Genomic DNA, 14,778 nt, shown 5'->3' with positions numbered 1-14,778 from the left:
AGACACGGACAATTGATGCAGCTGCAGCGGCTAGTAAACACGTGGGTTTGAACACACCGGAAGCGAAACGTGGTCAAAAGAGAGGACTTCCGGGTCATCAGATGCACTTCCTTAGTGACTGTTGCTATAAACCAGCCCTGACCATCTTTTCGTCTTGAATTGTTATATCTACTCTTGTTTGTATTGTATTTTTGTCATTCTGTTAAGCATAAATAAATAAAAGAAATGTTGCTTTAAACCACAAAAATATTATTCGAAGAATAATAATAATCTGGAAAAAAATAGTCCAGAATAGATGTTTGAATTATATTATAATGTAACGTTCTGTATATGGCTGACATTACATGTTTATTTTTGGTTAGTTTTTAAATTTTTATTAAATGTATAAAGAAGTTACAAATACAACTAGAGGAGCAGAAACGGATACAAGAGGAAAAAAAAACACAAACAGAAAAATTAACTGCCAGAGCTAACAAAGTAAATTATTATGTGGACAAATTATATTATTATATATTTTTTTAATTCTATTTTTGATATTTGTATATCCAATGTTTTACTTGCTTCAGCATTTTTCAATTTTCTTAAATAGAATAGAACTCTATCTCAAAAGTACTAAAAAAGAGAGTATTATTACTCTTAATTATTACTATAAATAAATGCTCTTTTTTCCAACTTTTCTCTCTCACAGTACAATATCAAATTCCTTAAACCTAAAAAAACACCTTTAAATGCCTACAAACAAAACTCTGCAAGACCGTCCAAAACAAACTTCACAAACACACACCTTACAACTAAATGTACCAAAGACTCCCTTTCAGCCCAACATAAAACGCACAAATCATCCTGCTCATGCTTACATTTAGAGAGTACTAATTTAACTGGATAAAACCTATGAACAATTTTAAACGTTAGCTCTTCACCTTTATTTGTAATGCAATATCCAGCAGGAGTTGTCCAAACTCATTTCCAATTTGTACGTTCAAATGGTGCATTCCAAAAAGATCGACTTGACGCGCACGCCTTTCCTGTCTAAAATCAAATCAAATCAAAGCTTATTTATCCAATCTGCAATCTGGCGCACCAGTCATGGCCTCCTAATAACCCCCCTCTCTGAACTGGCTTCATCCCTCTGCTCTCCTCCCCACTGAGAGCTGCTGTGTGGGGAGCGTTCTGGCGCACTATGGCTGCCGTCGCATCATCCAGGTGGGGGCTGCACATTGGTGGCGGTAGTGGGATTCCCCATGACCTGTCAAGCGCTTTGAGTGGAGTGTCCAGAAAAGCATTATAGAAGTGTCAGCAATTATTATTATAATTATTATTATTATTTGGGGGGAAAGGGGGGCGAAGAGGGCAATAAGTCGATTAAGAAAACACAATGAATCAAAGTTTATTGATCAAATGCACAACAATACGGCGTGCAGCAGTAGTTGCTGGCAATGAAATGTCTTTTCTGCGAGCTCACAAGAATCACAAAAATCACAAACTTGAGGTTACATTTTTGAAAGTGAATAAAACTCAATATGAGTAGAGCTGCTATGTGTCTATGTGCTGTGTGTCCATGGTGTATGCAATATATACAAGTTGTGCAGTTATGCTGAATACAGTGAAAACTGTGTGCCCCTGTAGGCATTACAGGTGATTTGCTGAAGGAGCTGCAGGTGGGCTGTTCAGCAGTCTTACTGCCTGGAGGTAGAAGCTGTGCCGTAGTCTGCTGGACTTGGACCGAATGCTTCGGTACCGTTTACCGGACGGGAGGAGGGACAACAGTTTGTGACTGGGATGACTGGGGTCCTTGAGAATGGACCTGGCCTTCTTCAGACATCTCGCTGAGTAGATCTCCTGGATGCCTGGGTAGCTCACAGCCGGTGATGAGCTGCGCTGACTTCACCCCCCTCTGCAGGACTCTGCGATCCCGGGCAGAGCAGCTCCCACGCCAGGCAGTGATGCAACCAGTCAGGATGCTCTCAGTAGTGCACCTCTAGAAGCTGGCCTGGATGTGTGACGGCATGCCGAACCTCTTTAGCCTGCGGAGAGAGAACAGGCGCTGCCGTGCTGTCCTGACCACGGTGTTGGTGTGGTGGGTCCAGGTGAAGTCCTCTGAGATGTTAACTCCCAGGAACTTAAAGCTGCTGACCCTCTCCACTGCAGTCCCACTGATGTAGAGAGGTGTGTGGTCTCCTCCCCGGCGTTTTCTTATTGCTTTACTGTGTGTCGGAGTTCAGATTCCCTCCAAGGTGAACTCACTCTCGTTGCAACGTTGTGTGCTCTTCCTGGGGAGAGCGATTCCCCCGTCATTTCTGTGACCCTGTTTTTTGGTCATGTGGCGCTGAAGTGTCGCACGGGGTGTATCTGGGCTGAGACACAAAACCAGTCAGGATGCTCTCAATAGCGCACCCGTAGAAGCTGGCCTGGATGTGTGACGGCGTGCCGAACCTCTTTAGCCTGTGGAGACAGAATAGGTGCTGCCATGCTGTTCTCTGTTCAAATAAAAATCAGCACTCATTTTTTTTTTACAAAACAAATCGATTTTCTTTTTACAACCTTTCGAATACCATTAATTTAATAGAAACAACAGAAAAAGACATACACAAAAGCAGATAAGCAGCTCTAAGATTAGCTAAATTATTGAGTTTTCCAAGAACCAGAACTATAACTGCCAGATGGTTAGGAGATCCTGTGTCCAAAATCCTGAGGTGCCTTTCTTCCTGTCTTCTCATACAGATCATTAAGGACATAATAATAATAATAATTGCATACATTTTCTGGACACTCCACTCAAAGCACTTGACAGGTAATGGGGAATCCCACTACCGCCACCAATGTGCAGCCCCCACCTGGATGATGCGACGGCAGCTATAGTGCGCCAGAACGCTCCCCACACACACCAGCTCTCAGTGGGGAGGAGAGCAGAGTGATGAAGCCAGTTCAGAGAGGGGGGTTATTAGGAGGCCATGACTGGTAAGGGCCCATGGGAAATGTGGCCAGGACACTGGGGTTACACCCCTACTCTTTTACGAGAAACGCCCTGGGATTTTTAATGACCACAGAGAGTCAGGACCTCAGTTTTACGTCTCATCCGAAGGACGTCGCCTGTTTACAGTCCAGTGTCCCCCGTCACTATACTGGGGCATTAGGACCTACACAGACCGCAGGGTGAGAGCGCCCCCTGCTGGCCCCACTAACACCTCTTCCAGCAGCAACCTTAGTTTTTCCCAGGAGGTCTCCCCTCCAGGTACTGACCAGGTTCACACCTGCTGAGCTCTAGTGGGGGGCTGCCAGTTGTGAGCTTCAGGGTGATATGGCTGCTGGCTACAATCACATATGGCTTGATTTTGTTAAATGCAAGTATTGATTTCCTTGCTGGAGCAACTTGTTTGCAATGTGCGAAAGATGAAATACCAATCTTGCTTCTCGCTGCAGAAGAAGCACTGCCAGCTGGCAAGAAAATGACTGCATTTGTTTTTACTTTAATCAAAAACCTGCACAAGGAGATGTAGAACAGGAATCCACTTGGCTAGGTGGCGATAGGGGGTGCAGTGAAGTTTATATCCGGCTGCAGAGACTCCTCTTTCTCAGCTCCGCTTCTCCATTGTTTAGAAGCCGCGGCCGCGCTGAAGATTGACGTCATCATGCTGCGCGACACTGCAAATAGGTCGCCCACGATAATGATAAAGAAGGAAGTTGCTTTGTTTTTTTAAAAAATAATAATAATAACTTCAGGTTCTGGATACGCAACGTCTTGCCGGCTGTGTTTAGGCTTGAACGGATCACAGCCCTGACAGCAGGATCCGTGAAGGATCGAAATAAAGAAGGTTAGTCTGTTTAAACTCCGCGAGTCGGCCTGTGCTGCTGACCGACTCTGAAGGAGAATGGCGGAGAGCTTGCTGAATCTGCAGAGCGAGCTCCACTCTTTCGTGCAGATTTTGCTCAAATCGATCGTGTATGAAGTGTCCGAAGTTTTCCGAAACAGGACGTCTGACTCTGAGGAGGAGTTTCAAGACAAACTCCGCGGCGTCGCCCAGATCCTGGTGAGGTGGGCCGTGTTTAAGATCACCCAGTGTGTGGAGGACAGCTTCGGGACTGAGATGGCGCAGATGAAGCAGGAAAACGAGAGGCTGAACGTGAGATTGCAGCTGTGGGAGAAGGAGTCGGGAGCAGGAGGAGATCGGGGACAGACAGATCGTGTTGGACACACGCTTCCCTGGGAAGTGACCGCAGAGATAAAAGAAGAAACGGACACGAAACTGGAGCTGTCAGGTCAGTGTGGTGACTTGTATGAAGTCAGTGTGTGTGTGTGTTTAAAAACAGTGTCTGTAACTTCCTCCCTGGTGAGATTTTTTTAAATAACAAACTTGATTTCAAAGAAAACATCTCACAAGAGTAAACATTCTTATTATCAGTACGCGCTCTAACACACTATCAACCTGTCGTCAAATAAAAAAAAACAATTCTGAAAGAGGCGAGAGTATAGTGGAGGGATGCAGAGTGAGGTGGGAGAGATTTGTGTGATGTAGCGACAGGAGTCTTTACTGGAAACTGAATTGTTTTGTCCGGTTACGGTGCTGAAAAAACCTCGTTCAGATTCCAGAATTGTTTCACTGAATCGGTGTGTAATCCGACGTCATTAGGAAACCAAATTTATTATAAATATTGTATTTCCGTTGTATTGGTTTAGATTTGTATATACTCATGATTGGTTATATCAAAATTGTTTGAATCGGTTTAAGTATTACAATCCTCCAGGGTCTGTGTCTGTATTAACTCCTCTGGAATATTAATCCAGTCAGTGTGTCTGTATGAACCCCTCTCTCTCTCAGTGCAGTGTTAATGTACTGGAGTGTTCAGTCAGTGTGTCTGTATTAACCCCTCTCTCTCAGTGCAGTGTTAATGTACTGGAGTGTCCAGTCAGTGTGTCTGTATGAACCCCTCTGTCTCTCAGTGCAGTGTTAATGTACTGGAGTGTCCAGTCAGTGTGTCTGTATTAACCCCTCTCTTTCAGTGCAGTGTTAATGTACTGGAGTGTCCAGCCAGTGTGTCTGTATTAACCCCTCTGTCTCTCAGTGCAGTGTTAATGTACTGGAGTGTCCAGTCGGTGTGTCTATATTAACCCTTCTCTCTCTCTCTCTCCCTCTCAGTGCAGTGTTAATGCACTGTAGTGTCCAGTCAGTGTGTCTGTATGAACCCCTCTCTCTCTCAGTGCAGTGTTAATGTACTGGAGTGTCCAGTCAGTGTGTCTGTATTAACCCCTCTCTCAGTGCAGTGTTAATGTACTGGAGTGTCCAGTCGGTGTGTCTGTATGAACCCCTCTCTCTCTCTCTCAGTGCAGTGTTAATGTACTGGAGTGTCCAGTCAGTGTGTCTGTATTACCCCCTCTCTCTCTCAGTGCAGTGTTAATGTACTGGAGTGTCCAGTCAGTGTGTCTGTATGAACCCCTCTCTCTCTCTCAGTGTAGTGTTAATGTACTGGAGTGTCCAGTCAGTGTGTCTGTATGAACCCCTCTCTCTCTCAGTGCAGTGTTAATGTACTGGAGTGTCCAGTCAGTGTGTCTGTATTAACCCCTCTCTCTCAGTGCAGTGTTAATGTACTGGAGTGTCCAGTCAGTGTGTCTGTATGAACCCCACTCTCTCTCAGTGCAGTGTTAATGTACTGGAGTGTCCAGCCAGTGTGTCTGTATTAACCCCTCTTAGTGCAGTGTTAATGTACTGGAGTGTCCAGCCAGTGTGTCTGTATTAACCCCTCTCTCTCAGTGCAGTGTTAATGTACTATAGTGTCCAGCCAGTGTGTCTGTATAAACCCTCTCTCTCTCTCTCTCTCTCTCTCTCTCTCTCTCTCTCTCTCTCTCTCTCTCTCTCTCAGTGCAGTGTTAATGTACTGGAGTGTCCAGCCAGTGTGTCTGTATTAACCCCTCTGTCTCTCAGTGCAGTGTTAATGTACTGGAGTGTCCAGTCGGTGTGTCTATATTAACCCTTCTCTCTCTCTCTCTCCCTCTCAGTGCAGTGTTAATGCACTGTAGTGTCCAGTCAGTGTGTCTGTATGAACCCCTCTCTCTCTCAGTGCAGTGTTAATGTACTGGAGTGTCCAGTCAGTCAGTGTGTCTGTATGAACCCCTCTCTCAGTGCAGTGTTAATGTACTGGAGTGTCCAGTCAGTGTGTCTGTATTACCCCCTCTCTCTCTCAGTGCAGTGTTAATGTACTGGAGTGTCCAGTCAGTCAGTGTGTCTGTATGAACCCCTCTCTCAGTGCAGTGTTAATGTACTGGAGTGTCCAGTCAGTGTGTCTGTATTACCCCCTCTCTCTCTCAGTGCAGTGTTAATGTACTGGAGTGTCCAGTCAGTGTGTCTGTATGAACCCCTCTCTCTCTCAGTGCTGTGTTAATGTACTGGAGTGTCCAGTCAGTGTGTCTGTATTAACCCCTCTCTCTCTCTCAGTGCAGTGTTAATGTACTGGAGTGTCCTGTCATCACACTGGCTTCCTGTGAAGTTTCGTGTCGACTTTAAAATCCTCCTGCTCGCCTATGAGGATATCCCCACAAATTTCAGAGAGTCACCTTCTCTAAACTCCTTCAAATTCAGATCCAAAGCCTTCTTTTAAACTTTATTATTTTTATTATAAAGGTCTTGTTCTCTTGTCCTGTGTTTACAGGCTCAGAGGCCAGCGCTCTCCCTGACTCTGGGGTCAGGGCTCCTCTTGAACAGCAGCACAGCGAGGAGGAGGAGGAGTGGGGCTCCAGTCTGATGCAGGAGACAGAGCTCACCGCCGCACAAGGGAAAGAGACACTCATTGAGCAGCAGCACCCAGAGAGCAGACAGAGGGTGGAGGATCTGGACTCTGTGCCCATGATGAAGACAGAGCCTGAGACAGAGACACCTGGGCTCTTAGTATGTGATGATTTTACAGAGAAGTTTAATAATCTGGACACAAACAATATTACACAAGGTTGTAATGAGCTGGGCCGTGTCTCTGTACAAGAGCACAAGGAAGAACTGGGTGAGTTTAATCTTACAGAGCAGGACATGGAGCCCCAGTTGACTGACCCTGCAGAGCAGCAGACTGCTGTACCTGGTGAAGAGAACAGTACTGAGTCACAGCACCCAGAGGAGAGTCAGGACAGGGAGGAACAACAGCAGCACCTTCAGCGCATGATGATAATTAGGCCTTGTTCTGTTCAAGTGGAGAGAGTCTCATTGCAGAGTCTAAAACATTCATACGATCCCTTAGTATCTGATGACTTCACACGCAGGTTTAATAATCTGGTTACTGAGAAAAATGTTGAAAGTTTTAACGAACTGCGGTGCGTGTCTATTCTTGGGCACAGAGAGGAACAACTGAATGATCTGGACGGTTTGAGTCTCGGAGAGCTGGAGAAGGAGCCCCAGAGGATTCACACTGCTGAGCAACACACTGAGGGACACGATGGAGAAAACACAGCTCAGAAACGCCACCGGCACCTTCACACAGGAGAGAGACCTTTCAGCTGCAGTCAGTGTGGGAAGAGTTTTAGTAAGTCAAGTCTCTTAAAAAGACACCAGCGCATTCACACAGGAGAGAAACCATTCAGCTGCAGTGAGTGTGGGAAGAGTTTTAGTCGGTCAAGTAACTTAATTGCCCACCAGTACCTTCACACAGGAGCGAGACCATTCAGCTGCGGCCAGTGTGGGAAGAGTTTTAGTGGGTCGAATGACTTAAAAAGACACCAGCACCTTCACACGGGAGAGAGGCCATTCTGCTGCAGTCAGTGTGGAAAGAGTTTTAGTCAGATAAGCCACTTACAATCACACCAGCACATTCACACAGGAGAGAGACCGTTCAGCTGCAGCCAGTGTGGGAAGAGTTTTAGTCGGTTAAGTACCTTAATAACCCACCAGCGCATTCACACAGGAGAGAGACCGTTCAGCTGCAGTCAGTGTGGGAAGAGTTTTAGTCGGTCATGTACCTTACAATCACACCAGCGCATTCACACGGGAGAGAGACCGTTCGGCTGCAGTCAGTGTGGGAAGAGTTTTATTCGGTCATGTACCTTAAGAGATCACCAGCGCATTCACACGGGAGAGAGACCGTTCGGCTGCAGTCAGTGTGGGAAGAGTTTTATTCGGTCATGTACCTTAAGAGATCACCAGCGCGTTCACGCGGGAGAGAGACCGCTGCAGGCAGTGTGGGAAGAGCCTAAGTCAATCACATGACTTGAAAAGGCACCAGCACACTCGCACAGGAGAGAGACGGCTTAGCTGCAGTCAGTGTGGGACTTGTTTTATCCAGTCAGGTGACTTAAAAACACCAATTTAGTCACCAGTGTTTGATCTAATCATATTCTTAGCCACGTCAACTAAAATCTTTTAGTTCAAGTAGGTAGCCGCGTCATCCGAAGAAGGCTCCGCAACTGAAACGTTTCTTTTCTTCTCTTTTCAGCATGGAACAAACCTTTACTTGTTCCCAAAATGTCTATTAGTCGTAGTCACTTTGTAGCTGCCCACTTTTGAGTTTTGACTATACTCTTCCTTACGGTTGACTAAAACAGAAATAGTTCTCGTCACGCAGTTAAATTTATGTGTATAATAAAATGTATAAAGCTTTTTGGTTTATTCAATTTTCAAATGAATTAAATTGAATTATTTTTTTATTCCTTTATAGTCTTGGAATGTGAAGTTTAGTCCTGTTCTCCTTGAATAGGGAACAATTTAAAGAATTGTTTAGCTTAAGCAAGAAATGTGTATAAAACGTATTCGGATCTTTTACTGTCACTCTTGAGGAAAATTAAAAGTCACACATCTGATTAAATTCAACAAAATAAAAAAGCTCAAAGTCTTTGCTGCACAATTTAAAGTGTATTTATCCCCCAGAGAGTTTATATATCAAATACGAGAAATATTTGAGCAATAAAGGGTAAATAATAAAGAATAAGATACTGTATGGATCTCTTTTCATAAGAAAATCTACTTTGGCACCATTGCTATTAATTCCATATTTTCATGGGGTCTTTTTCCAATGCAACTATTTTTTTTTAAACGAGACAGGACAGCAATATATCCGGTACCTTCAGAAAGTATTCACACCGCATTGTTTATTTCTCCCAACGCTCCGTGTTCACCCCTGAAACCATACCACCGTCCCCCCCCCCCCCTCTCTAAACCAATTAATCAATTGTCGTTCCTCCTGCTCTTTCCTGTTTATACCCTCTCACCCCACTGAGTCCCCGCTCACTAGTGAGAAGTTCTCTTCGGCTTCCTCTGGTGCGCGCTACAACTCTCGACCTGGTTTCTGGCTGCCCGACCTCGTTTCCTCCTGCTTCGACTTCGCCTCCTTTTGGCTGGACCAGGAACATTCCTCTACGCCAACCCTCATTCTAGCTGGGTCCTCGTTTTATTGGCCCCCTTCCGGGTTGTTTCCAGGATTACCCAGGATTACCGGTCACTTACCGCCTTGCTCTCCCCCCCCCACCCTTCGTATTCACCCCTTAAACCATACCACCGTTCCCCCCCTCTCTAAACCTCAACCTCGACCACCTCTGCCCCGACTCATCAACGGCTGGCCCACCCTTACCGTGAACCGGACTCTGGATACCCGCTGGCACAGGGGGCAGCGCCAGTACCTGGTAGACTGGGAAGGATAGGGCCCAGAGGAAGGATCCTGGATTCCCGAGCGAGACATCTTGGACAAGACTCTCGTCAAGGACGTCCAGCGTTCCCTCTCTGTTCCCCAGTCTGCCCGTGAGGGCGGGAGGGGCACTGTCACGAACCACATTCCCACGAGCGCCTCTCGCCGCCAACACCCGCGCACTAATTAATCAATTGTCGTTCCTCCTGCTCTTTCCTGTTTATACCCTCTCACCCCACTGAGTCCCCGCTCACTAGTGAGAAGTTCTCTTCGGCTTCCTCTGGTGCGCGCTACAACTCTCGACCTGGTTTCTGGCTGCCCGACCTCGTTTCCTCCTGCTTCGACTTCGCCTCGTTTGGCTGTCGACCAGGAACATTCCTCTACACCAACCCTCATTCTAGCTGGGTCCTCGTTTTATTGGCCCCCTTCCGGGTTGTTTCCAGGATTACCCAGGATTACCGGTCACTTACCGCCTTGCTCTTCCCCCCCCACCCTTCGTATTCACCCCTTAAACCATACCACCGTTCCCCCCCTCTCTAAACCTCAACCTCGACCACCTCTGCCCCGACTCATCAACGGCTGGCCCACCCTTACCGTGAACCGGACTCTGGATACCCGCTGGCACAGGGGGCAGCGCCAGTACCTGGTAGACTGGGAAGGATAGGGCCCAGAGGAAGGATCCTGGATTCCCGAGCGAGACATCTTGGACAAGACTCTCGTCAAGGACGTCCAGCGTTCCCTCTCCGTTCCCCAGTCTGCCCGTGAGGGCGGGAGGGGCACTGTGACGAACCGCATTCCCACGAGCGCCTCTCGCCGCCAACACCCGCGCACTAATTAATCAATTGTCGTTCCTCCTGCTCTTTCCTGTTTATACCCTCTCACCCCACTGAGTCCCCGCTCACTAGTGAGAAGTTCTCTTCGGCTTCCTCTGGTGCGCGCTACAACTCTCGACCTGGTTTCTGGCTGCCCGACCTCGTTTCCTCCTGCTTCGACTTCGCCTCGTTTGGCTGTCGACCAGGAACATTCCTCTACACCAACCCTCATTCTAGCTGGGTCCTCGTTTTATTGGCCCCCTTCCGGGTTGTTTCCAGGATTACCCAGGATTACCGGTCACTTACCGCCTTGCTCTTCCCCCCCCACCCTTCGTATTCACCCCTTAAACCATACCACCGTTCCCCCCCTCTCTAAACCTCAACCTCGACCACCTCTGCCCCGACTCATCAACGGCTGGCCCACCCTTACCGTGAACCGGACTCTGGATACCCGCTGGCACAGGGGGCAGCGCCAGTACCTGGTAGACTGGGAAGGATAGGGCCCAGAGGAAGGATCCTGGATTCCCGAGCGAGACATCTTGGACAAGACTCTCGTCAAGGACGTCCAGCGTTCCCTCTCCGTTCCCCAGTCTGCCCGTGAGGGCGGGAGGGGCACTGTGACGAACCGCATTCCCACGAGCGCCTCTCGCCGCCAACACCCGCGCACTAATTAATCAATTGTCGTTCCTCCTGCTCTTTCCTGTTTATACCCTCTCACCCCACTCAGTCCCCTCTCACTATGGAGAAGTCCTCTTCGGCTTCCAACCACCGAACTCGAAAAGAAGTAAGTAAAGATGGTCTTTTATACCGTGAAACAAACAAGTTGCTACGACTTATTCTGAACGCATGATGAGACAACAAAACATCCCTTTATGGGTATTAATCACGTCTAAGTTGCAGACTAGACAACAGTTAGCTCCTTCCATATGTTGTGGGCACACAGCCAGCGTACCTCATACATGCCCTCTTATCCTACGGACCAAGGACGGGCAGCACATTTCGATATTCCGGCGCAAAGCCAACTTCCGCCAGACCGCATCGTTTTCAAAAATACAAAAAAATGATATTATCATCTCGGTGATCTCGGTTTGGCGGTATAAAATGCCATCTTTGGTTACTTCTTTTCGGGTTCAGTGGTTGCAAGCTGTTCTCCCACATGCATATGACATAAGGAGACTTCTACGACCAGTGCACCAGTGTGCAGCCCCACCTGGATGATGCGACGGCAGCCATAGTGCGCCAGCTCTCTCGCCGCACAGCAGCTCTCAGTGGGGAGGAGAGCAGAGGGATGAGGCCAGTTCAGAGAGGGGGGTTATTAGGAGGCCATGATTGGTAAGGGCCAATGGGAAATTTGGCCAGGACGCCGGGGTGACACCCCTACTCTTTTCGAGAAACACCCTGGGATTTTTAATGACCACAGAGAGTCAGGACTTCGGTTTTAGGTCTCATCCGAAGGACGGCGCCTGTTTGCAGTATAGTGTCCTCCGTCACTATACTGGGGCATTAGGACCCACAGGGATGGCAGGATGAGCTCCCCTTGCTGGCCCCACTAATACCTCTTCCAGTAGCAACCAGGCTCCCACCTGCTGAGCTCCAGTGGGGGCTGCCAGCTGGGAGCTGCAGAGTGATATGGCTGCTGGCTATATGCTTTTACTTTGTACCTTAGGATAATTACAACCAGGATTCTTAAAGCTCTAAAGATTTCAGCTCACTAATACAACTTACTTTCTTTCTGTCCTGTTATACCTCTTTTATTGCAGTCAACGGCAATTTGAGATTTCATTTAGCCTCTCCCTAGTGGTGTGTCTCTAGTGCTCTGTACTGGTCTGTCCGAGTGCTATAAACTCCAAGTGGTTTGAGGTACAGGATAAATTGAATATCAAGGTGTCTCCAGTGCTCTGTACTGGTCTGTCCCGGGTGTTATAAACTCTCCGTGGTTTGAGGTACAGGATAAATTGAATATCAAGGTGTCTCCAGTGCTCTGTACTGGTCTGTCCGAGTGCTATAAACTCCCAGTGGTTTGAGGTACATTATAAATTGAATATCAAGGTGTCTCCAGTGCTCTGTACTGGTCTGTCCGGGTGTTATAAACTCCCTGTGGTTTGAGGAACAGGATAAATTGAATATCAAGGTGTCTCCAGTGCTCTGTACTGGTCTGTCCGAGTGCTATAAACTCTCTGTGGTTTGAGGTACAGGATAAATTGAATATCAAGGTGTCTCCAGTGCTCTGCACTGGTCTGTCCGAGTGCTATAAACTCCCTGTGGTTTAAGGTACAGGATAAATTGAATATTAAGGTGTTTCTAGTGCTCTGTACAGGTCTGTCTCGGTGCTATAAACTCTCCGTGGTTTGAGGTTAAGGGATCTTGCTGCTTTCAATGAGCACTTCCGGCTCGTCAGGGAAGTAGTCTTGTTGTGTCGGGATTTGCAGGGAATTTTAGAGACCAGCTATGTCGCCAGGTTTGTCTCTCTTGGTGTTTTGTGATCTTCTTGTAGAATGACTTGACTTTCAGATTATGGAGTTTCGGGCATGCTATCTTCTTTACGTTTCCTTTAGTTTTGGGGGTCCAGAACCCCACCTTTTTTATTGAACTTTTCCCACCTCCTTTTCACTTTCTCTGTCTTCCAACAGCTCAGTGGTGTTTTTACCAGGCTTGATCTCACATCTTAATGCAGACTCTGTTATTCAAGTATTTTTCTTGCCTGTCTCAGATTTAAGCTTCTTTTTTTATGTGGGGGGGGGATATTTGTTTTTGAATCATATTAAAAAAAAACAACTTATAAAGGCCTTGTCCTCATGTCCTGTGTTTACAGGCTCAGAGGCCAGCGCTCTCCCTGACTCTGGGGACAGGGCTCCTCTTGAACAGCAGCACAGCGAGGAGGAGGCGGAGGAGCGGGGCTCCCGTCTGACGCAGGAGACAGAGCTCACCGCCGCACACGGGAAAGAGAGACTCAGTGAGCAGCGGCACACAGAGAGCAGACAGAGTGTGGAGGATCAGGACTCTGTGCCCGTGATGAAGACCGAGCCTGAGAGTGAGACACCTGGGTTCCTACTATCTGATGATTTTACAGAGAAGATGAATCATCTGGACACTAACCATTTCAAAGCCGGGCGTAACCAACTGGTGAAAGCAGAGCCCAAGAGGGAGACACACACGCCCTTGGCTCCTGGTGATTTTACAGACAGGTTTAGTCAGCTTGAGCCGAAGGATATTGCCGACAGCGGCGATGAATCGGTTCACTGTCACCAGGAGGAGGAGCCGGAGGAGCTGGCTGCTTTCCAGCCTGTAAAGTTAGAGAAGGCGCCCCAGTGGATTCACGCTGCTGAGCAGGACCCCGGGGGGGCACAGGGGAGAGGAACCAGCTCCGTTTCAGGGCGCAGAGCCGGATCGTGACGTGGAACTTTCGCAGAACGCGACACTACAGCAGGGAGGGGCGACCTTCAGCTGCGGTCCGTGTGAGATGAGCTTTGGCGACTTGGGCACCTTAAAGCGGCGCCAGCTCACTCGTAAAGGAGAAAGGCCCTTCGGGTGGGACGAGTGTGGGAAGAGTTTTATTGGCCCGAGCACGTTGAAAAGGCACCAGCGCCTCCACAGCCTTTCGGCTGTCCTCAGTGCAGGAAGAGTTTTAGCCGACTAGCACACTTAAAATCCCACGCCTTCGTTCACAGGGAAACGAAGCCGTTTAGCTGCAGTCAGTGTGGGAAGAGTTTTACCGTGGCAGGCACCTTGAAGACCCACAGTCTCATTCACACGCAAGAGAAGCCTTTCAGCTGCAGTCAGTGCGGGAAGCGTTTTACCCGGTCAGGCGACCTGGGAAGACACCAGCGCACTCACACGGGAGAGAGATACAGCTGCGGTCAGTGCGGGAAGAGTTTTAAACACCTCAGCTCCTTGAAAACCCACCAGCACCTTCACGCGGGAGGGAAGCCGTTCAGCTGCAGCCAGTGTGGGAAGAGAGTTTGTACCACAAGTGAGCTGAAACGGCACCAGCGTCTTCACACGGGTGAGAAACCGTACCTGTGCAGTCAGTGCGGGAAGAGTTTCAGTCGGTTAAGTCACTTGAAAGCCCACATTTTCACTCACACAGGGGAGAAACCCTTCGGCTGTAGTCAATGCGGGAAGGGTTTCACCCGGTCGGGTGACTTAAAAGCACACCAGCGCATCCACACGGGAGAGAGACACAGCTGCGGTCAGTGCGGGAAGAGTTTTAAACACCTCAGCACCTTAAAAACCCACCAGCACCTTCACACAGGCGGGAAGACGTTTGTCTGTCATCAGTGCGGGAAGAGTTTTAGTGACTTGAGAAACCTGAAAAGGCATGGGCACATCCACACAGGAGAAAGACCCCCGGTTGTAGCCAGTGTGGGGATTTAGG

At 48.1% G+C, this 14,778-nt stretch overlaps 1 protein-coding gene and 1 pseudogene across 1 annotated transcript; both read left to right on the top strand.

Annotated features, from left to right (window-relative positions):
• The first annotated feature begins 3,623 nt into the window (after positions 1–3,623).
• On the top strand, positions 3,624–14,562 carry LOC148813360 (uncharacterized). The gene is made up of 3 exons (XM_088908321.1): positions 3,624–4,257; positions 6,643–7,500; positions 13,216–14,562. Exons 1-3 carry the CDS (start codon positions 3,870–3,872, stop codon positions 13,794–13,796), a joined length of 1,827 nt encoding a protein of 608 aa, XP_088764447.1. The 5' UTR covers positions 3,624–3,869; the 3' UTR covers positions 13,797–14,562.
• On the top strand, positions 13,864–14,777 carry LOC148813359 (uncharacterized; annotated as a pseudogene).
• Position 14,778: the final 1 nt, after the last annotated feature.

This window comes from Atractosteus spatula (genome assembly GCF_055471065.1).
Source record: "Atractosteus spatula isolate fAtrSpa1 chromosome 10 unlocalized genomic scaffold, fAtrSpa1.hap1 SUPER_10_unloc_1, whole genome shotgun sequence".
Lineage (NCBI taxonomy): Eukaryota > Metazoa > Chordata > Actinopteri > Semionotiformes > Lepisosteidae > Atractosteus > Atractosteus spatula.
This window is presented reverse-complemented; position numbering and strand designations above follow the sequence as displayed.